The following is a 22,569-nucleotide window of genomic DNA, read 5'->3' as shown; positions in this document are numbered from 1 at the left end:
GAAAAGATAAAGAACATAACAGTGTGTGTGGTATGCTACCATTTGTGTAAAAGGGGGAGGAGAGTGAATATATATAAACAACACATTTCTGAAAAGAAACACAAGACACTAATAACATTGGTTACTTTCAATCAGGAGAACTGGAAAATCAAGGTGTAGGAATGAGACAAAACTTTGTATTAGAGCATCTTTTGAATTTTGAACCAAGTGAATATGCTCCCTTTTCTTTTTCTTTTTTTTTGTTTGTTTGTATTTTTCTGAAGTTGGAAATAGGGATGCAGTCAGACAGACTCCCGCATGCACCTGACTGGGATCCACCCGGCACGCCCACCAGGGGGTGATGCTCTGCCCATCTGGGGTGTTGCTCTGTTGCAACCAGAGCCATTTTAGCGCCTGAGGCAGAGGCCACAGAGCCATCCCCAGCGCCTGGGCCAACTTTGCTCCAATGGAGCCTCGGCTGCGGGAGGGGAAGAGAGAGACAGAGAGGAAGGAGAGGGGTGGGGTGGAGAAGCAGATGGGCGCTTCTCCTGTGTGCCCTGGCTGGGAATCAAACCCGGGACTCCTGCACGCCAGGCCGATGCTCTACCACTGAGCCAACCAGCCAGGGCCTGAATATGCTCCCTTTTCAAAGAAAAAAACAAACCAAAGAGTTAGATTCTTTTTTTGTTGAGAAATAATATCCAATATCTTAAAAAAAACTTTTCAATGAGGTAAAATTATAATTAAAATATATTAAATTATTACATATATGTAAATAATTATATTAACAGCATCTCATTTAATCATCTCAGCAATCTTGTGAGTAGAAACTATTATTATGCCTATTTTGCAGACAAAGAAAAGTAACCAAGGCATTAGAAGGTAAATACTTGCTTACTGCCACACAGTAAATGGTGATATAGAAATTTCTTTCCTGGTCCTGGCCAGTTGGCTCAGTGGTAGAGCATCAGCCTGGCATGTGAAAGTCCCTGGTTCGATTCCTGGCCAGGGCACACAGGAGAAGCGCCCATCTGCTTCTCCACCCTTCCTTCTCTCCTTCCTCTCTGTCTCTCTCTTCCCCTCCTGCAGCCAAGGCTCCATCAGAGCAAAGTTGGCCGGGGCGCTGAGGATAGCTCCATGGCCTCTGCCCAGGCGCTAGAATGGCTCCGGTTGCAATGGAACAACACCCCAAATGGGCAGAGCATCGCCCCCTGCTGGGCATGCCGGGTGGATCCTGGTTGGGCGTATGTGGGAGTCTGTCTCTCTCCTTCCCCGCTTTTCATTTCAAAAAAATAAAATAATAAAATAAATTTAAAAAGAAATTTCTCTCCTGACACAACAAAACTTGGCATCTGAAAGAACTTTAAAGAGATTGCAAAAAGTTTGGGAGATTACCTTCATTTTAAAAAGATTAAAATTTAAACCTATAAAGAGAACCAAGAGTTCACTTGCATAAGTTTACATCTAACAACATTAAAAGAAGCTATTAATAGCCTTATTTAATTTGGTCCTTTTTGTATTAAAAAAAAAAAGCTGAAAGTCCTCTTATGAACTCAATGTAATAGATATACTTTCACAGACAGATGATCTACCCTGCAGATTTATAGACAAGAGAGAAAAGTATTTAACAAATCGAGAGATAAAATGTGAACTTCTTTCTTACCATTTTCCTTTTTGATGGAAATGATGGCTCAATTATCTGGAACAAAAAGAGTTAAAATGATTTTTCAAAGGCCTGAGAAGTAACTTTGCAAATATTTTCATCCATTTGCATTTACAGCCCAATCTCAATTTTACAGAAGTTGATTCTCTACTTTTCAGATGTTCCTCCTACTCTTTCAGCCATGTTTGGATGGGCCAGTGGAGGACCAGAGGAGACAGGCTAACTGGAATTCCTGTCAACCAGGAACAAAGAGAATTGGCAATATGTAAGGTGACTAACTGTCCCCTTTTAGGGAGGACAGTCCTTCTTTTGTAAATTCCATCCTTCCTTGAAAAGTGTCCTCCTACATGTCCTCCTTTTTGATATTGGAAGACTAATCTGTAAATGTCCGATTCAATTGATTAGAGTTGATCCATTGCATGTGATGTGACATATTTGTATCTAAATGAGTACTTTTTTCTTACAATTATTATTAAAAACTAATAGGCATGTAAGCATAATTATAATATAAAATATTACAAATGTTTTTTATTATGCATTTATCATATTATAGTGTTTTATTGCAATGAATAAAATATTTCTTTTATTTATGATATTGTTTTCTTCAATTTATTTTTGTCCTCCTTTTCATTGTAAAAAAGTGGTCACCCTACAATATGGAGAGGGTAGACTATTAGGTAAATTGCTTTAAATTACATAGAGATTTTCTTTATTCTTGGCTCCCCTTACTTTGTACAATAAAAGAGTTTGAAGCAGTTATATTATAAAAAATTTTTTTTACTGTTTTATTTTTATATTTTATTCATTTTTAGAGAGAGAGAAAGAGAATGGGGGTTGGAACAGGAAGCATAAACTGCCATATGTGCCTTGACCAGGCAAGCCAAGAGTTTTGAACCAGCAACTTCAGCATTCCAGGTCGCTTTATCCTTTATCCACTGGGTCACCATGGGTCAGTCTATATCTTCTAATTTTTAGGAAGTTATAACAACAAAGAGGCAGCCTCCAGCATCAGAGGTGATTCAAGTCTACTGAGCCATTATGAAAAGTCTGATAGGAACAAGTTTTTGTTGACTAAGGGAAAAGAATAAAGGTATTATGTTGATAATTATATGCCCTGGCTGGTTGGCTCAGTGGTAGAGCATAGACCCTACATGTGGATATCTGATGTGGGCTTGATTCCCAGCCAGTCAGGGCACACAGGAGAAATGTCATCTGCTTCTCTGCCCCTCCTCCTCTTGTTTCTCTCTCTCTCTTCCCCTCCTGCAGCCATGGCTTGATGGAGCAAGTTGGCCTCAGGCGCTGAGGATGGCTTATGGCCTTCCCCTCAGGTGCTAAGAAGAGCATGGTTGCTGAGCAATGGAGCAATGCCCCAGATGGGCAGAGCATTGCCCCCAAGTGGGCTTGCTGGGTGGATCCCAGTCAGGGCACATGCGGGAGTCTGTCTCTGTCTCCCCTCCTCTCCCTGAAAAAAAAAATTTATTTTTTAAATAAAAGATAATTACAGATAATATTAATGTTGAAATTACATTTAGAACTCTGTTGTTATTAAATTTACACAAAACTATATGAGGATGTGTGTTTCACTACTGATTGTAACTTAAAAGTTCTTTACTTTGTATACACAAATGTAAATTTAAGAAGTATACTTAACATTCTAAGATAAACTTTTTAGAAGACTTAAATCTATGTTGAATTCTAGTAAGTTTAATATATTTTGTGATGAAAAAGCATGGATCACATTGAAACATACTGAGATTCTTCCTATAACACAGGTATTTGTTATAAACTTAGTCAAGTTTTTTGTTGTTATTCATAAGATACTTGCAAAAGAGCAAAAACAAAATATATAGGTGAGTAAATAAATAGGTTATTCAGTATATAAAGACAGGATTTCACTTTTGTCTATAGTTTTGCCCAATATACAGGGATTGGCAATGGTAGGTTTACAGTTGTGAGTATGCACAAGTCTATTCTTGCATTATTATTTATTAATTATTGTATTATTAATTTGTATTACAACTGTACACTATGTAGAATTACATAGTATCCAGGCGATCTCTGGAAAAGTGAAAAATGAAAGCTACATAATACAGTTAAAATTAAGAAAAAGTTAAAGTAATATTGACATTTTCAGTGTCATAGGAAATTCTACACACTCCTTAGAAGAAGAAAGCAAAACATTAACTATTTCAGGATATAATGAAGCTAGTAGAATATATTCTTAACATGTATGCTACTGTTCAAATAATATTTAAAAAAATTTTTATATATTGATTTTAGGGAGAGAGGAAGAGAGGGAGAGAGAAACAGGAACAATGAACTATTCCTGTAAGTGCCCTCACCAGGGATCAAATTGGCAACCTCTATACTTCAGGATGAAGCTCTAACCAACCCAGTGATCCAGCCAGGGCCAAATAAAATTAATTTAAATAAGGCTTTCATACAGTCTTATCTTCTAGGTATTATTATTATTATTATTAATTCTCCTCTTTCTTCTTTTTTTTGTATATTTAATTAGTTAAACCCTAGAGATGCAATCAAGTATATACATGACTCCCATTCTAATTTTGGAATATTCATCTCCTTAAAATAAGGAAGAAACAAATTGCCTTGGTAAGTTTTCATAGAGTATGAATTTTTACAACTCCACCTCATATGCGGTTCATCACATTCTTTTTTTTTTTTTTAGCGAGAGAGACAGAGAGAGGGACAGATAGGGACAGAGGGACAGGAAGGGAGAGAAATGAGAAGCATCAATTCTTCATTGTGGTGCCTTCATTAATTCCTTTCTCATCTGTGCCTTGTGGGGGAGTGTCTCCGGCCGAAACACTGACCCCTTGCTCAGGTCTGAGACCCTGCAGACCCCGCGCTCAGGCAGTGAGCCCGGGGTTTGGGGTTTCAAATCTGGGTCCTCTGAGTTCCAGGCTGACATTCTATCCACTGCACCACTGCCTGGTCAGGCACCCCATTCTTACTTGACTTTAATTCACTTACTGGAAGAAAGTGGGACTCATTATAATAGATTTAAATGAGCACTTTCCTCTTCCAACTGAAAAATTATGGGTTTTTTAATTGTCTTGCCATACTAAAGAATCAAGATTGTTCTCAAGCTTACTTTAATGATGAGACATTTTACTTACTGAATATATTATTCTTCTTCTTTGCAGAAATTCAGTAACTACGTTTTCCTCTTAAGCATCAGAAAGATGTAACAATGCAGCCAACAACTCGGTATTATATTACACAGGTGGTGTCTACTTGCAATGCCACCCAGCAGTGACACACCAGAGTGGGCTATCCCAGTAAAAACATGTCAGATACTGAAATAGAACTTTCGAACTTCAGATTATTTGAAAAAAGAAAAAACAAAGCCTTCTATAAAATCTTTGCTTTGAGAATTATACATATTTAACAAGGGAGTAAATAACTGAAAAAAAAATTAAAAAACAAATGAAACATTGTGAAATTCCTTACCTCCTGTTGTTCCATGTATTCCCTATGTCTCCGGGCAGCCTCATGTCTCCATAGCTTTAGGCAAACCAAAGCACTAATGAGATAAACGATCATGGTGACAAACAGGAAGACCATCGCTGCTATCTGTCCTCCTTCTACCCGGCAGAACACAGCATTCACTGGCGTATTAAATAATGGATAGTAGCAGAGTCCTCCTCGGTTGATATCATTCACATAGACTATGGCTGCAGCCATATACAAAACAAACAAGGCAACATTAATTCCAAATTCAGTTAGAGGCCACCAGTTAGAGTCCAAAAGAATGGTCTGATAATACATGGACATGCCAAGAACTAGAATAATAATGGTGGTGATCCAAGCTAATCCAGCAACCACAAGTACAAAAGGAGTTTTGGGGCCACTGTAGTAATAGCCCCCATATATACTGCCCAGGCCACCAATGCCTCCCATGGCAGTAGGCGGGGAATATCCAAACATGTTATACCACTCACTGTCCTTGTGAATGTAAGCTGTGACACAAGCGAAGACGCCAGCCCCTAGAAGCAGCTCCACCACACCCAGAATTCTCAGCAGGCCAGGCCACGATTTCATGTAGGAATACCTCAGGTTATATGCTTCCACCTTCTCACTGTATGTTCGAGCTGTTTGTGTGTGTCGGCCTAGAGAGCCATAGGGATCCTGGGGAAGCATGGCTTCAGCCTCTTTCTGGGAATTATAGGTTCCTTCTGACCCTCCGTAAGGATCTTTGCAGGACTCAGGGGGTGAACGGTGGTTTGATCTTACTGGAGAGGCTGGAGGTGAACACTCGACTCCATCGGAGATGTATCTGATGTCTGACACCGGCTTATCCCATTCTGGGTGCTTTCTCTTCCCCCTGAAGAAGTTTTTCCAGGACTCTGGGACAAAGCGCCTTACGGGTTTGAGATCTGGTGCTATGGCCGGTTCCTCTGTGTCACCTGAGTAGAAGTCAGGGCCGAACGGTGGCTGTAATGGGAGAGGAGGTGGTGGCAAAGGATCAGCGCTCACAGCCAGCTCACTGTCATGAAGAGTCTGCAGGGTTCTTATGGTGCCATCTTCATAAGCCAAGTCCCTCGGGACCTCATCGTAGTGCCTGTCTCGATTCCTCGATCTTCCATTATTTGACGACATTTGTGATTTCTACACCTGTGGTCAAGATTAAAGTTACTGTTTATACTTAGTTTCTTATTATTTCAATGATGCTGATTTTATTTACTTATTAGCAAATGATCATGTTGAGGAAACCAGTATGACCATGTCTATCATGATATATAAAATAACATAAATATGTATATTTTAAACATATGTAACAATTATGTTAGCTAGGCATACAGTCATCATTCTATATAATTTTAAGTATAATCAAAATTTTAAACCTTAGCTCTGACCTAAACCATTTATAAATCTAACTTGTTTTAACTCTGTAAACAAAATGTAAAAAACAAACATAAGACTAAATTTTAACAAGACAGGATGCTACAACCTTCCACATAGAGTCCTTTCCTCAAACAGCTAAATCAAAATATTTAAGAGCTTGAGCATACCAAAATTTAATAGGTCAGCAAATACTCTTCATTTTCATTAACTCACATCTGCTTTGGAATGACTAGCCCAGGAGGAGTCTGTTAAACACAGGGAGTGAAGAGCCTAATTCCTTCCTACTCAGGAAAGTCAGTTTAGGGCATTGCTTCTCCCCCTCTAAAAGATTAACACTTGATAGGAGATTTAAAAAATTAATTTCTCAAAGAAATGAAATATAGAAAAGAAAGACCCTTTAGCATGAATAACTCTTAGCAGAACTTACTTTCTCTGAAACAGACTTTTGGCAGGATTTACTCTTCTAAAAAGATTCCCTATTCCTGGCCTTGAGGCTGGTCTCCCAGACTGTGGCCTTGGGCTAGCTTTGCAAGGTTGCAGGTGTTCTCAGAATGTTTCTCCCTGAATTTACCCTATAGATAAACATTGTAAGAAAGCTTGTTTTACTGCTTTGTCCTACTGCTATGCTTCCTCTCCTCCCCATTCCTCAATCAGTATGTAATTTTGCTTTTAAAAGCCAGCCCCAAACTGTGTTCGCTGCCTACATTAATTTGACGACTGAGGTCTCCATGCGTCACACGCTGGCATTAAAGACTCCTTCATTTCTTAATTTGGCTACTTATTGTGTGTGTGGCAAAACGTCTGTTTCTCACTATTCTGATACAACAATTAACACTTGATAGGAGATTTAAAAAATTAATTTCTCAAAGAAACAAAATCACCAAAGGTAAAGATTTCTTAAAAGTACAAAATATAGCAGCAATGACCATGCATAGCACTCTTTCCAGAGCAACTATCTAAGTGAAGCGTTGGTGGTATAGTGGTGAGCATAGCTGCCTTCCAGAGCAACTATCTAAAGGTGATTGCTGTTGCCATGGAGACTGAGAAGTTACCTTAGAGAGTATTCAATCCACCTAAAAATAAAGCATAGAAAAAGCATTTTTACTAAATCTTTTGGTTTCCTTCATGAAATCAGTAACCTGGACACAAATACTAAAAGAAGGCAAACACGTGCTACTGTAACTACCAGGTTTACAACACATGAATTTCTCCCTCAAATTGCTTATAAGTGTGTACGTATTTGAAGACTAACTTGACACATGGCATTGTACTTGGTACTATGAAGGTGCTATCAACATTTAAAGCAGGGGTCGGGAAACTTTTTGGCTGAGAGAGCCACGAATGACACATATTTTAAAATGTAATTCCGTGAGAGCCATACAATGCATGTACATTACGCATTATCCAATAAAAATTTGGTGTTGTCCCAGAGGACAGCTGTGATTGGCTCCAGCCACCCACAACCATGAACATGAGCGGTAGGAAATCAATGGATTGTAATACATGAGAATGTTTTATATTTTTAACGTTATTTTTTTTTTATTAAAGATTTGTCTGCGAGCCAGATGCAGCCATCAAGAGTCACATCTGGCTCGCGAGCCACAGGTTCCCGACCCCTGATTTAAAGGATAATCCCCACTTTATGATACTGAACAATTTATGAATTCCTAAGGCTTGTTTTTACTGTGTAAAATGGAGACTGATCATTCAACAAATATTTACTAAACACCTGCCATGTACCAGGTGTATCAGTGCTGTGTGTCATGCTAAAAGCGCCATTAGTGACTGAAGCCAACTGAAATCTCTGCCTTCATGGAGTTTATATTCCACGAGGGGTCAGGGAGTGGTGGTGGTGGTGACAGATAATAGATAAGGAAGCGAAATAGATCGAATGCTAAGAAACAAAGTTAAGAAAGAGAATAAGGAGAGCATTGCCAGCAGAGGTTACCATTTTAAATAGAATGACGAGGGAAGTCTTCATAAAGAACGTGAAATCTGAGTATAGAAATAAGAGGGTCTGGAAAGGTTGGTTCAGTGGATTGAACAACGGCCACGCATGCAGAAATCCCAGGTTCAATCCCTGGTCAGGGCACACATGAGAAGTGACATTTGTTTCTCTTTCTCTCCCTCTCGTTCTTCTCTCTCTTCATCTCTCGCAGCCAGTGGCCCAAGTGCTGATAGCTCCTTTCATTCGAGCATCAGCCTGAGACAGGGGTTGCTGGGTGGGTCCTGGTCGGGCCTATGCAGGATTCCGTCTATTTCCCCTCCTCTCACTTAAAAATATGAGAAAGAAATGAAGGAGAAGATAAAGGAGAAAGCCAGGCAAGTATTTCAGGGGAAAGTATTGCAGGTAGAAGGAACAAGTACAAAAGCCTTGAGAGACTGCCTGGCATACTGAACTATGTATTAAGGCATGGAGGCCAGCGTGGCAGAGGCAGAGTGAGTGAGATGAAGAGCCACTGGAGGATTTCGAGGAGTGACACATGTGACTTTTTAAGAGGATCACTCTAGTTGCTGTGTTGAGACTCCAGCAGACAAGGGCAAAAACAGGGAGACTGGCTCAGAGGCCACTGAAATAATCCAGTGTTAGCAATAGAAAGAGAAAGAAGAGGTCAAATTCTAGATATAGGGAATTAAATTATTTTAATAGAAAATTTCAAACATAATAAAAGTGGAAAGAATAGTATTACAAACTCTTATGCATCCATCAACCAACTTCAATGATAATCAATTTATGACCAATCTTGTTTCATCTACCTTATTCCCTCTGCCAATATTACATTGAAGCAAATCCCAAACATCAAATCATTTATTTCAACAGCAACATTTCTCCACCCCTCCAGTGACTTGGGGAGAAGCAGCCTCAGAGTCTGAAATTTAGTTGGAGATGTTAAGTAGGCAGTCTATATACAGAAGGGCATGAACTGCCACAGACTAGATGGAATTACCCAGGAAATGGGTGGAAATGGAGAAGTCTAAATTCCGGGGTTTTCTAAAGGGGCATTCCAATTTTAAAGCATTAACTGCGATAGACCCAGCATGGTGCCCAATGCAAAGGAAGAGCTCTATACATGATGTTATTTGTTGTGCCCTTTTTATCTTTAGCTAAAAAAGTTTAAATTCTAGAAATGCAAACTACTAGTATAGTTTTGAAATACATTTTCCTAAGAAGAGTAGAAGCAAAAGCATAACAAATAACTTTAGCGAGTTTTACATAATATTCCTCAATATCTATACTGTGTATGCATTTAAAGGATACCCCACTGCTTAATTTCACTCACTGGTAGAAAAAAGTGAGCTTCACTGTAATGGAGTTATTTTCAGTTGTGAAAAGTGGCTTATTTGAATTAGACCAACTTATCAGCGTTTAGATAAAAAGCAAAAAATATAAATCAGAAGAATTGTGGAATAGCAAAATGTGATGTGAGAAGGGAAGGTCAGCTGTATCACATCTTCTGGATACAGGGTACCACTGAGAACACACTTAGATTCAGACGCTGTAGCTAAGTGGGTCTTTGTTTCCTTCAAGCCCGGGATCCTGACTCCATTCTCTTGGGAAAGCCATCGCGGTGAGAGAAGATGGGGTTCCCCCTTGCAAGGTGTCAGAGAAATCGAGCGTGGTCACCTTTACACAAACACCACTTTAATGAGCTTTTAAGTTTTGCTGGGTCCAAGAAAGGGTAGATTTCAGATGTTTTGGGGTTTCCAGGAGCCTGGGAAAGACCCTGAGGCTTTCACCTTCACTCAAGAAGGAACGCCACAGGCTACCGAACATCTTCGCCCCGGCGTCTCCCGAGTCCGCCGCTCGACGCGCGGTCCCACCCACCGTTCTGACCTTTGCTCTGCCCGCCCCGCGTCTCTGAGTGAAAACCCACTCGGTCTTTGGAGATTCCACCCCAGCGTGGCCCGAATTAAGCCGCCTCAGCCGTGTCTGACTTGAAATGACCAGGATCCTTGCGCCCGGAAGGACAGCGGCGACGCGGCCACCTGCAGCCGCGCACCTGTGTCCCCCGAATGAGACCAGGCTGGATGGCAGGCCCTCCAGATCCCCTGGCCCGGCTTCCCGTCCACCCCTTACCGCGCCGGCAGCCGGCCTCGGCCCCGGGTAATGGCGGGGCCGGGCGTCCAGCGCCAAAGGCCCACGAAGTTGCCAGGGGTCCTCGGTCCCCTCTCCATCCGCGCACCTGCCGGGGAAGCGCCGGCCCCTCCGCGCCCGCGTCCCGGCCACGTAGGCCCCACCCCTCGGACCCCCCTCACCTGTGCCGCTGCCGGAAGAGCGCGCCAGCTGCCCGCGGCGCTGAAACCGGGCTCGGCTCCCGGGGCGGGGCCGAGCCAAGCCATGCCCCGCCCGGCTTTGTCAGGACTCCCGCATGCAGCCCAGGCCTGCCGGGCCCGCCCCGCCCCTCACGGCAAAGGTAACGACCTAGGCTCCGCTCGGAAACCGTGGGAAGGATAGTTAAGGGTGTGATTAACCCTTCGTGGGCCCCTCTCATTTCAAGGCAGCCATCCTCTTCCCTTTTTTTTTTTTTAAAGTTTGACTCTAGATCAAGGAGATTCACGCCCAATGATACATGGCAGGAAATACACGTCAGGAAATATTAAAAGATAGGAAAAACAAAAAGAAATTCAACATTTTAATTTTGATATAAATTATTCAATACTTTCCAAAAAGTATCTAGATTATTCCACTGTACAACATACAAAAAAAGATACCTGAGAAGCTAGAAACCATAAACTGTAATTAAGGCACGTTTATTTACACTCATACTCGCATACTAAACTGTTTTATATTCATATTTACAACTCCATAAACTTTTTGTATTCTGAGTTATTTCTTCACATTTTGTGATATTTGGTATAACGTTAAAACACTTCACACACACTGACCTCCTCTCCCAACACGACTCACAAGACTAAATAAATACTAGAGAAAAAACAATTATTTGAAGGCTTGACCTTCTATTTACTTCAAGATGACAGAAGAGTCAGTTTCTTGTGCTGAAATACTACAAGAGTGAAGACAAACTGTAATTCACTTGAAAAGTATATTATCTCTGTTCAAGTACTACTGAATAAAACTAATGTGAGTCTATCAAGTAGCAATGTGACTGGTGAGCTGGTTTCTATGTCCCATCGCTTTCATATTCTTCTATTATCACGTGTTCTTCTTCCATGTCTTCCTGGGCTGATAAGGGCCAAGGCTGGCTGGCAGGCAGTTCATTCCCACTATTCTGACTCAAAGGAAGAGACCAGGTTTCAGGTTCCGTGGTTTCAGTGGGTTCATCCAGCTCTTCCTCTGCGGGCTTCCTCTGTCGTCCACTAAGCTGGGTTTCATCTCCACTTTCTGGATCTATCATTCCCTGCTCCCTGTCACTCAAGGCTTCCATTTTTAATCTGCCAGATTAATAATGCAGGCATTAACAATAACCAAAGGAGGGGATTCCTTTAAATTATACCATGCGTATAAAGATTCTGAAGATGACTTTCATTCTAGTCACTTTTTAAGTCAACTAGTTTAACAAAAACAAAAATACAAGGTAAATGACAGATTATGAATAAACCATTACAACTTATGATACAAATGAGTTGATTAATGTCTTTAGTAAAGAGTTCTTACAAACCAAAAATAAAAAATTAAATAGGAAAAGAAAAGAAAATGGGCATAAAACATGAACTTACAAAAAAATACCAATGATAACTAAATAAATTGTTCAATCCGATTTGTAATTTTAAAAATGGAAATTAAAATAATAGCTACAATTGTCATCTTTTAAACTGGCAAAGACATTTTAAAATAATAATAACCAGCAGTGGCAAGAGAGAAAAAACATGCTGATTCATGGTAAAAGGGCATAAAATAGTCAACATACTCTTGGAAACAATCTGACTACAGAGCAAAGACCTCAGAAAGGCGTACATTTATTGATCCAGCAATTTTATTTCTAGGAATTCATCCTATGTAAATAGTATTTGTTGTGCCTAATGATTTAGCTATAAGAAAGGCTGTGATAAAAGCTGGAAAGTAAGTTAAATGTACAAAACAGGTTGAATTAAAGGAAACTATGCAGCTATTAAAATATTAAGATTTAATGTTATCAATAATGAATTAAAGATAAATGTGGTCATCATAAATGAAAGCTAACAGTTCTAATCAATGTAATATGTAGCACTGACAAGTCCTGCCTCGCAATTCAGATCAAGTAGTTAAACCAGTAAGTGTTTAACCTATTTATTTATTTATCTACCTACCTATTTATTTATTTTAGCCCTGGCCAGATAGTTCGGTTGGTTAGAGCATCATCCTGAAGCACAGAGGTTGCTGGTTTGATCCCTGGTCTGGTCTCTCTGTCTCTCTCTCTCCCTCTGTCCCTTCCCTTCTCCAAAATCAATTAAAATTCAGTCAGTATAGATATATGCCCAATATAATATATATTATATATATATATATAAAAGTAATATATATATATATTACTTTTTACTGACTTTGGAGAGAGAAAGGGAAAGAGACACAAACATTGATCTGCTTCTGTATGTTTCCGGACCTCGGATCAAACTGGCAGCCTCTGCACATCTATGCATCAGAACAATGCTCTAGTGCCAGTGGTCAGAAAACTCATTAGTCAGCAGAGCCAAATATCAACGGTACAACGATTGAAATTTCTTTTGAGAGCCAAATTTTTTAAACTTAAACTATATAGGTAGGTACATTCCTTATCGAGGTAGTGCCCGCACGTGATATTTTGTGGAAGAGCCACACTCAAGGGGCCAAAGAGCTGCATGTGGCTCGTGAGCTGCGGTTTGCTGACCAGGGCCTAGCCAACCAAGCTATCCGGCCAGAGCCCTTTTTAACCCTTTTCAAATGCTTGAGTGCATAATCTGACCTTACCAATAAACTAAGTAGAAATAAAATACAGGTATTGTGTTAATCACTGATACTAGCCCTGAAACAATTTTAATGAATAGTATAGATACAGGTTTATCTCTATAGCATCTGTATTTTCTCACTTGTCTGAATTTTCTATGATAAGAAAATAAAAGACAGTGCTTTTGAGGTAGTTCTTGGTCACTGCAGACTTCAAACATAGGCTAAAAAAAAATCTCTTGACAGGAAAGCTGAAAAGGGGTATACAAGATTTGTTGAAGGACTTTAAAGATTCCTCTGTTTTGGGGATTCCATGATTCTATTTAGCCTGATATTTCATTGTAAGGTGGTGAAAATATGTTTTATATGTAGTAAAATGATGGGTCTACAATGCAATCATATGGTCTTTATTCACTGGGCCCAGTGTGTATTTCTTCAATTTTATAGACACTGATTGATACTGAATAGATAACACAGTGGACAATTCAGTAATAGCTCTTTGAAAATTAAAACTGCCCCAGCTGGTGGCTCAGTGGATAGAACATCAGCCTGGGGTATAGACTTCCCAGGTTTGATTCCCAGTCAGGGTACACAAGAGAAGTGACCACCTGCTTCTCTCTGCATTATTCTCCCCTTTCTCTCCCTTTTTCCCTCCCACAGCCAGTGGTTTGATTGGTTCAAGTGTCAGCTCCAGGAGCTGAGGATGGCTCTATGAGTCCAAGCATGTCACATCAGGCGCTAAAAATTGCTCAGCTGATTCAAACATCGGCCCCAGACGGGTTGCCAAGTGGATCCTGATCGAGGTGAATGTGGGAGTCTGTCTCACTAGCTCCCCTCCTCTCACTTCAAAAATAAAAAGTTCAACCTATCAGCTTACCTTCCAAAGTGTCGCTTCAGAGGAAGTCTTCCAATATCTTGGATAAAAGAAATCTGAGCTGAAACAGATTTTTAAAAAGCCTTAAATAGACATTTCTCCAAAGAAGATATATAAATGGCCAATTAAACACGTTAAAAGATTCTCAAAATCATTAATTATAGGAAAATGTAAATTAAAATCACAAGATACCATTTCATACCCCTTAAGATGACTTCTATAAAAAAAAACAAAAACCCCAAAACCCAGAAAACAAAAAGGTTTAGCAAGAATGTAGGGAAATTGAAATCCCTCTGCATAGCTGCTGGGAATATAAAATGGTGTAGCTGATGTGGAAAATGGTAAGGCTTAAAAAGCCTTAAAAAGTTAAAAATAGGCCATGGCTGTTTGGCTCAGTGGTAGAGTGTCGGCCTGGCGTGCAGGAGTCCCGGGTTCAATTCCCAGCCAGGGCACACAGGAGAAGCACCCATCTGCTTCTCCACCCCTCCCCCTCTCCTTCCTCTCTGTCTCTCTCTTCCCCTCCTGCAGCCGAGGCTCCACTGGAGCAATGTTGGCCTGGGCACTGAGGATGGCTCTATGGCCTCTGCCTCAGGTGCTAGAATGGCTCTGGTTGCAACAGAGCGACGCCCCAGATGGGCAGAGCATCGCCCCCTGGTGGGCATGCCGGGTGGATCCCAGTCGGGCACATGCGGGAGTCTGTCTGACTGCCTCCCTGTTTCCAACTTCAGAAAAAATACAAAAAAAAAAAAAGTTAAAAATAGAATTAGTATATGATCTCATACTTGCACTTCTGGGTATACATCAAAAGAACTAAAAGTAGGATTTTTAGACTTATGTGTATACCTAGGTTCACAGCAGTACTACTCACAAAAGCCAAAAGGTGGAAGCAACATACATGTCCAGATGAATGGATCAACAAAATGTGGTATATACTGAATACAAACAATATTATTTAGCCTTAAAAAGGAAATACCAGGCCCTGGCCAGTTGGCTCAGTGGCAGAGCGTCAGCCTGGCATGTGGAAGTCCGGGTTTGATTCCTGGCCAGGGCACACAGGAGAAGCGCCCATCTGCTTCTCTGACCCTCCCCCTCTCTTTCCTCTCTGTCTCTCTCTTCCCCTCCCGCAGCCGAGGCTCCATTGGAACAAGGATGGCCCAGGTGCTGGGGATGGCTCCATGGCCTCTGCCTCAGGAGCTGGAGTGGCTCTGGTCGCAACGGAACGATGCCCCAGATGGGCAGAGCATCGCCCCCTTCAGAAAAAATACAAGAAATCTGAGCTGAAACAGATTTTTAAAAAGCCTTGAACAGACATTTCTCCAAATGGTGGGCGTGCCTGGTGGATCCCAGTTGGGCGCATGCGGGAGTCTGTCTGACTGCCTCCCCATTTCCAGCTTCAGAAAAATACACACACGAAAAAAGAAATTCTGACACATTCTACACATGAACAAACCTTGATGACAAGCTATGTGAAATAAGCCAATCACAAAAAACCCCAAATATATGATTCCACTTTTGTGCAGTCCCTAGAGCAGTTAAACTCCTAAACAGAAGGTAGGTGGTATTGGCAGGAGTCGGGGTAAGAGTGGGGGAGTAGTTAGTATTTAATGTGTACAATTGCAGTTTTACAAGGTGACAAATTTTGGAGATTTGCTGCACAACAATGCTTAACACTACTTAAAAATGGTTTAAGATGGTAAATTTTATGTTGTGAGGAAACATTCAAAGTAATCTAACAAGAATCTGCAGCATTTGAGCAATGACCTGCTTCTTCCCCTCCTTGCTTTTAGGGAGACTTGCTCCAGCTGGGTGCAGCCAACAAAGGGCTCCCTCCTGGTAAGTGTGGTCAGCCAAGAGTTTGGGGCCTCCTTTCACCACCCAGCCCCAAGCCCCCACCTAAAGTATGGAAGTTCTACTCCAGAGACACAGCAGGCCGAGAATACTCCCTTCTCCTCAAATTGCAATGACCTTTGCCTCAGCTCATTCGTAGGGCAGAGGGTGTGCACTGGGAGAGGCCAAACCAAGATGTTCAGAGGCTACCTCCAGTTGAATACCCACCCAGAAGAGAGGCTCAGGAATTTTATTCAGGGGAAAGAGGCATCCCATATGAAGGGAGAGTTCTGAAGCCCTACCAAAGAAACTGACTTTATTTAAAACAGTGTGGGGAAGCTCAAGCTTAAGAGACATACTTCTTTTTCTTTCTTTTTTTTTTTAAGTGAGAGGAGGGGTGATAGAGAAACAGACTTCCACATGTGTCCCGACCAGGATCCATCTGGCAACCCCTATCTGGGAAACAATGTTCGGACCAACCAAGCTATCCTCAGCGCCTGGGGCTGATGCTTGAACTAATCTAGCCACTGGTTGAGAGAGGGGAAGAGAGGGGGTAAGGGGGAAAAGAAGAGAAGCAAATGGTCGCTTCTCATGTGTGTCCTGACCCGGGATTGAACCCAGGATGTCTGAACTCTGGCTGACACTCTATCCACTGAACCAACTGGTCAGGGCCAAAAGACATCTTAAAATCAATGGCTCCTCTTAATTAAGAGCAACAGCTAAACATAAGCCAGCTACTTCATAAGAAAGAACCAGAGAAAGAGACAGCTAAGAAGAATTACCTTCTGGGGTGAACAAATCTCAGAGATGTGCCTCAACTCTACACCTGCCCAAATTCAACCAAGCTATAGAATAATTTATGCCCCTGGCACTGCTGAAAACAATAAACCAATCAGCTAGGAATTAGTGGAGCATAACAGGTGGGTTAGATGCCAAACAAGGCAGACAGTTTAACCAAGAAATAAAGCAAGAAGAAATAAAGTCAAAGAGAGCCCTGCTAAAACCACTGTCATCACAAAGTAACTGTGGGCATGCCCAAGGCTGAGCTTTTTAAGGAGTGACAAAGGCCTCACACTGCAGAGGGAAGCAGACTTCATTAAAATAGTTTAGCTAAATCACTAAACAAATACCAATGATAAAAACAAGCCCCAGAGGGTGGAGGAAAATCAGTATCCGGAGTTGCTACAACATATTACCTACAATGTCCAGTTTTTTTTGTTTGTTTTTTGTTTTGTTTTTTTACAGAGACAGTGAGTCAGAGAGAGGAATAGACAGGGACAGACAGACAGGAACGAAGAGAGATGAGAAGCATCAATCATTAGTTTTTCATTGCACGTTGCAACACCTTAGTTGTTCATTGATTGCTTTCTCATATGTGCCTTGACCGTGGGCCTTCAGCAGACCGAGTAACCCTTTGCTGGAGCCAGTGACCTTGGGTTCAAGCTGGTGGGCTTTTGCTCAAACCAGATGAGCCCATGCTCAAGCTGGTGAGCTCGGGGTCTCGAACCTGGGTCCTCTGCATCCTAGTCTGACGCTCTATCCACTGCACCACCGCCTGGTCAGGCTACAACGTCCAGTTTTTAAGAAAACATTGTTACTATGCAAAGAAACAAGAAAGTGTGACCCCACCCTGGTGGGACAGCTCGGTTGTTTAGAGTGTAATCCCGAAGTGTAGAGGTTGCTGGTTCGATCCCTGGTCAGGGCACATATAGAAACAGATAGATGTTCCTGTCTCTCTCCCTTCCTCTCTCTCTAAAATCATAAAATAAACATTTAAAAAAACTTTAAAAAGCCTGACCTGTGGTGGCGCAGTGGATAATGCGTCGACCTGGAAATGCTGAGGTCGCCGGTTCGAAACCCTGGGCTTGCCTGGTCAAGGCACATATGAGAGTTGATGCTTCCAGCTCCTCCCCCCTTCTCTCTCTCTGTCTCTCTCTCTCTCCCTCTCTCTCTCTTCTCTAAAAATGAATAAAGAAAAAAAAAAAAAAAAACTTAAAAAAAAAGTATCAGCCATACACAGGAAAAGATAACAAAACTAAGAGGGGGCCCAGAATTTAATTTAATAGACAAAGACTTCAAAGGAGCCACTGCAGATATGTTCAAAGACCAAATGGAAACCATGCTTAAGAAAGCAAAGGGAGCTATAATGACAATGCCTCATCAAATAGAGAATATCAATAAAGACAGAAAATTACAGGAAGAACCAAATGGAAATTCTAGAGCTGAAAAGTCGCATAGCCAAAATAAATCACTAGAGAGGCCCAACAGTAGATTTGAACTTGCCGAAGAAATAGTTAACTTGAACACAGATTGACAAAGACAGTACAAATGAAGAGAAAAAACTGAATGAAGAAAACTGAACAAAGCTACCACTGTGGGATACCTTTAAGCATCCCAACAAACACTAATGGAGGACTAGAAAAGAGAAAGAAGCAGAAAAAATATGAAAGAAATAATGTCTGAAATAATGTAACACAGAAAATGAAAGAAATGAGATAAAATTTCATATAAAGAAGAGCCAAACAACCTGACCAGGTGGTGGTGCAGTGGATAGAGCATCAGACTGGGATGCGGAGGACCCAGGTTCGAAACCCCGAGGTCTATGAGGGATAAATAGGGACAGAAACGGAGAGAGAAGCATCAATCATCAGTTTTTCATTTGCGACACCTTAGTTGTTCATTGATTGCTTTCTCATATGTGCCTTGACCATGGGCCTTCAGCAGACCGAGTAACCCCTTGCTCGAGCCAGCGACCTTGGGTCCAAGCTGGTGAGCTCTGCTCAAACCAGATGAGCCCACGCATAAGCTGGCGACCTCGGGGTCTCAAACCTGGATCCTCCACATCCCAGTCCCAGTCCGATGATCTATCCACTGCATCACTGCCTGGTTAGGGCAAACAAACATCCTATTTTTGACTAAATTATTTAAACCTCTTAAAGTTTTGCAAATCCAACACTTTGAGGGTCTTAGTAACCTTTTAAAGAAATCCACTACTAATGCAATCACAATTTTTAAAAAAACAGAAAATTTAAGAGTTGTGATCCTGGAGTCTGAATTTTTAACTAGAGGATGAATGATTCTCCAGATGATCCCAATGTAAGTAATCTAAACTAGCACTCCTCAACTCTTCCAAATGGGCTGTGGAAGAATCCTCTGGAGAATCTTGTTAAAATGCACATTTATTCATTAGTTACTGGGTGAAGCCCAAGATTCTACATTTCTCTCAAGCTTCCAGGTGATGCTGGTGCTCCTGGTCCAAGGAGGCCTTTGCTAATCACACTGATTCTTGATCCCAAAGCCAGCAGTGGGGACACAGAACAAGGCCAGTTGTGCCAACGCAAGTTGGTAGCAGTAGGGCTGGAACCGAAGGAACAGCCTTCACTGTCAGGAGATGCTAAAATATTTAGCAAAATGGAAGATAGGTTTTTCATTGTTCAATAAGGAAGGAAAGAAGGAAGAGATACTTAGGGGGGAAAGGTTAAACTGAGTGGTGTTAGACTGAAATTGAAGGTACTGATGCAAACACACACACACACACACACACACACACACACACACACACACACACACTTCCTAACTTTGTTCCACTGAAAAAGCCTAGAAACAATGACAGTCCAGTAACAATGAGCATACCTAGTGCCAAATACTGATTTCTGAATACCATCTCACTAAAGGAACCATGGCTCCATGGAAGTCCTGGTTCTAGCACTGCAGCAGGGAAAGTATAAAATGATATTGGATGATTTTGTATCAGAAAGAAAGTACTCAAAGAGTTAACAGATGCACACCAAAGGCACAGAGTTACTTTGAAGCAGCTTGCACTGGCCAAATCTGAACAATCTGAGACCAAAATAAATAATGAACACAAGGAACTACAACTGAAAAAACGAGGAATTGGAGTCCACAGTCATATAAACAAATAAATGGAAGAGAAGGCAAAGCAATACCTTATAGTACCAACACAAATGTAGAAGAAATAATGCTATCAGAAAAATCACCATTTATCGACCATCACAGATTTAGGAAATAAGCAAAAGATTCTCTGACTAGTAGGTGAAATTTTAATGAGAAATAGGATACTTACATAGTCTAGAGTATTTCCCCATAAAATAACTTTACATTAAAAAACCTGAGATATCATCTTATTAAAGGTTAACTTATCAGTAACAGTATAAATAGACATCATATTCTCTTGATATGATGCACTGAGAAGAACAGAGCATCACTTCTGTGGCATTCCTGCCAAAAGCACATGAGGAATCCACTCATGAGGAATCATCAGACAAACCTAAACAGGGGGAACATTCTCTACATTGCAACTGTGCTATATGCTTCAAAACTGTCACTGACAAAGAAAGACTAAGGTATGTTGTTCCAGATCAGAGGAGACTAAAGAGACATGGTAACTAAATACATCATGTGATTTGCACTGGATTCTGGACAAGAAAAAGAATAAGTTCTCATTGTTATTTTACAAAGGAAATTATCTAGGACAACTGGCAAACTCTGAATGGAGTGTATAAATTAGATGGTAGTAGTGTGTAAAAGTTAATTTCTTGATTTTGATGTGTATATTGTAGTTATGTAGAAATATCTTTGTTTTCTGAAAGTACATGCTGAAGTGTTTAAGAATAAAGGGTATGATATCTGCGATTTACTCAAACATGATTCATAAAAAAAACATGTATGTGTGGCAAGTTGATATAAAGAGAGAGACCTTGGCTGGTTGGCTCAGTGGTAAAGTGTCAGCCTTGCGTGTAGATGTCCTGAGTTCATTCCCAGTCAGGGCACACAGGAGAAACGCCCATCTGCTTCTCCTCCTCTACCCCTCTCACCTCTCTCTCTCTCTTCCCCTGTCATGGCTCGACTGGAGCAAGTTGGCCCTGGGTGCTGAGGATGGCTCCATGGCATTTGACTCAGGCACTAAAAAGAGCTCAGTTGCTGAGCAATGGAACAACGCCCCAGATGGGCAGAGCATCACCCTGTAGGGGGCTTGCGGGTGGATTCTTGCTGGGGTGCATGCAGGAGTCTGTCTGCCTCTTCCCATCCTCACTTAATTAAAAAAATAAATAAAAAAGAAAGGAAGGAAGAAAGAGACAGAGAGATAAAAGGTAAACACGGTAAAAACTGAACACTGAGGAATCCGGGTGAAGGTTATACAAGAATTCTTTCATACTATCTTCACAACTTTTCTCTAAGTTTTAAATTATTTCAAAATAAAGTTTAAAAAAACTAGTATGATCTTCAAAATATTTAATAGGCAAGAATAGAGAAATCTCTGGATTCTGACCCACAGATTAATCATGTCTACTATTCAAAAATCATCTGCTTCTAACTATGAATGTAGAATGTATTTTAAAACTTTAAGTATTAATACTCTGTTACAAGATGAGACTCTCATTGTATAAAGGTAGACACTTACTCTATAATCCTCTCCTTTGATCAGTTATAAGGCAAACTGTATCTTTAAACAATATCAATCAATAAGATTAAATAAAATTATACATTTTGAAAAAACATGAGTTAACCTGAATATACTCAAACTTTGTCACTTTATGAACTGAATGTCCCCTCAAATTCATGTATTTGAAATCCTAACCCCACAATGTGACGGTTTTAGTAGGTGGAGTCTTGTGTGGTAATTATTATTATTATTATTTTCTTGTGAGGTAGTTAAGTCATAAGGATGGAATTAGTACCCTATGAAAGTCATAAATGGAATTAGTGCCCTTATAAAAGGAACCCCAGAGACAGCTCTCTCTTGCTCTGCTCTACCATGTGAGAAAACAAGACAAACACCTGCAAACTAGGAAGCAGACCCTCACCAGACAACGGATCTGTTAGTGCACTGATTTTGGACTTCCATGTCTCCAGAACAGCTTTAGCACTAATTTATAAAATAAGGAACACGATCCATGGTAAGTGACATAGTCAATTAAAGCGTATATCTAGTATTTGTATATGCACAGAAAAATGTATGGAAGAATTTACACTAGTCTGTCAAAAGAAATTGCCTGTGGTTATAGGGGACTTTCAGTTTTATTTTATATACTTCTGTATCTTTTTAGTTCTTTCTTTTTTAATAAAAAATCATGTTAATTCTAGATAAAAAACAAGGGAAAAAACTCAGTTTCATCAGTCTATAGCAATGAGTTGACCTATAAAAAGATAATGTTATAAAACACTACTTCTTAGAGACAATAAAAACCCATTTTATTACCTTGATTTCTCATTGGAATGGTTAGCAAAGCAAGGTATGGCAACAGCTGAGTTTGTAGGCATAAAGCTGGTAAGCAGAAGTCAGAAAAAAGTGCTTTTGCTGCCAGGCAATTTTCCCGATACTGTAAAGAAGAACAAAAAAGGATGAAATGAAAAATAAAATAGAAAACATGGATATGTATTCCTGGATACACTTTTATTGTATTATAAAAGTGTGTATGCTTATATACTACAAATATACTTTTAAGAGTTTATCTAATTCTTTATAACTATGCT

The 22,569-nt window shown here is 40.6% G+C and overlaps 2 protein-coding genes across 11 annotated transcripts in view; both read right to left on the bottom strand.

Annotated features, from left to right (window-relative positions):
- The window catches only part of MARVELD2 (MARVEL domain containing 2), a 35,397-nt gene extending 24,549 nt beyond the window's left edge, over positions 1 to 10,848 (bottom strand). The window contains exons 1-3 of one of the 5 annotated variants that reach the window (XM_066376718.1): positions 10,769 to 10,848; positions 5,117 to 6,280; positions 1,643 to 1,678 (exon numbers count right to left, since the gene is read on the bottom strand). In XM_066376718.1, coding sequence (XP_066232815.1) covers positions 1,643 to 1,678; positions 5,117 to 6,265 — 1,185 coding nt within the window. In that variant the 5' untranslated portion in view covers positions 6,266 to 6,280; positions 10,769 to 10,848. The other 4 variants (XM_066376709.1, XM_066376736.1, XM_066376728.1 and 1 more) reach the window with 4 other exon arrangements.
- Positions 10,849 to 11,177: 329 nt separating this feature from the next.
- RAD17 (RAD17 checkpoint clamp loader component) overlaps positions 11,178 to 22,569 on the bottom strand; it is a 41,929-nt gene continuing 30,537 nt past the window's right edge. For 5 of the 6 annotated variants that reach the window (XM_066376515.1, XM_066376525.1, XM_066376535.1 and 2 more), the window contains 3 exons: positions 22,295 to 22,415; positions 14,251 to 14,308; positions 11,178 to 11,905 (listed from right to left, as the gene is read on the bottom strand). In XM_066376515.1, the coding sequence (XP_066232612.1) occupies positions 11,635 to 11,905; positions 14,251 to 14,308; positions 22,295 to 22,415 (450 nt within the window). In that variant the 3' untranslated portion in view covers positions 11,178 to 11,634. The remainder of the gene's footprint in view (positions 11,906 to 14,250; positions 14,309 to 22,294; positions 22,416 to 22,569) is intronic. The other variant, XM_066376561.1, reaches the window with a different exon arrangement.

This window comes from Saccopteryx leptura, chromosome 1 (genome assembly GCF_036850995.1).
Source record: "Saccopteryx leptura isolate mSacLep1 chromosome 1, mSacLep1_pri_phased_curated, whole genome shotgun sequence".
Taxonomy (NCBI): Eukaryota; Metazoa; Chordata; class Mammalia; order Chiroptera; family Emballonuridae; genus Saccopteryx; species Saccopteryx leptura.
Note: the sequence above shows the minus strand (reverse complement) of the source record. Positions and strands in the feature narration are given on the sequence as shown.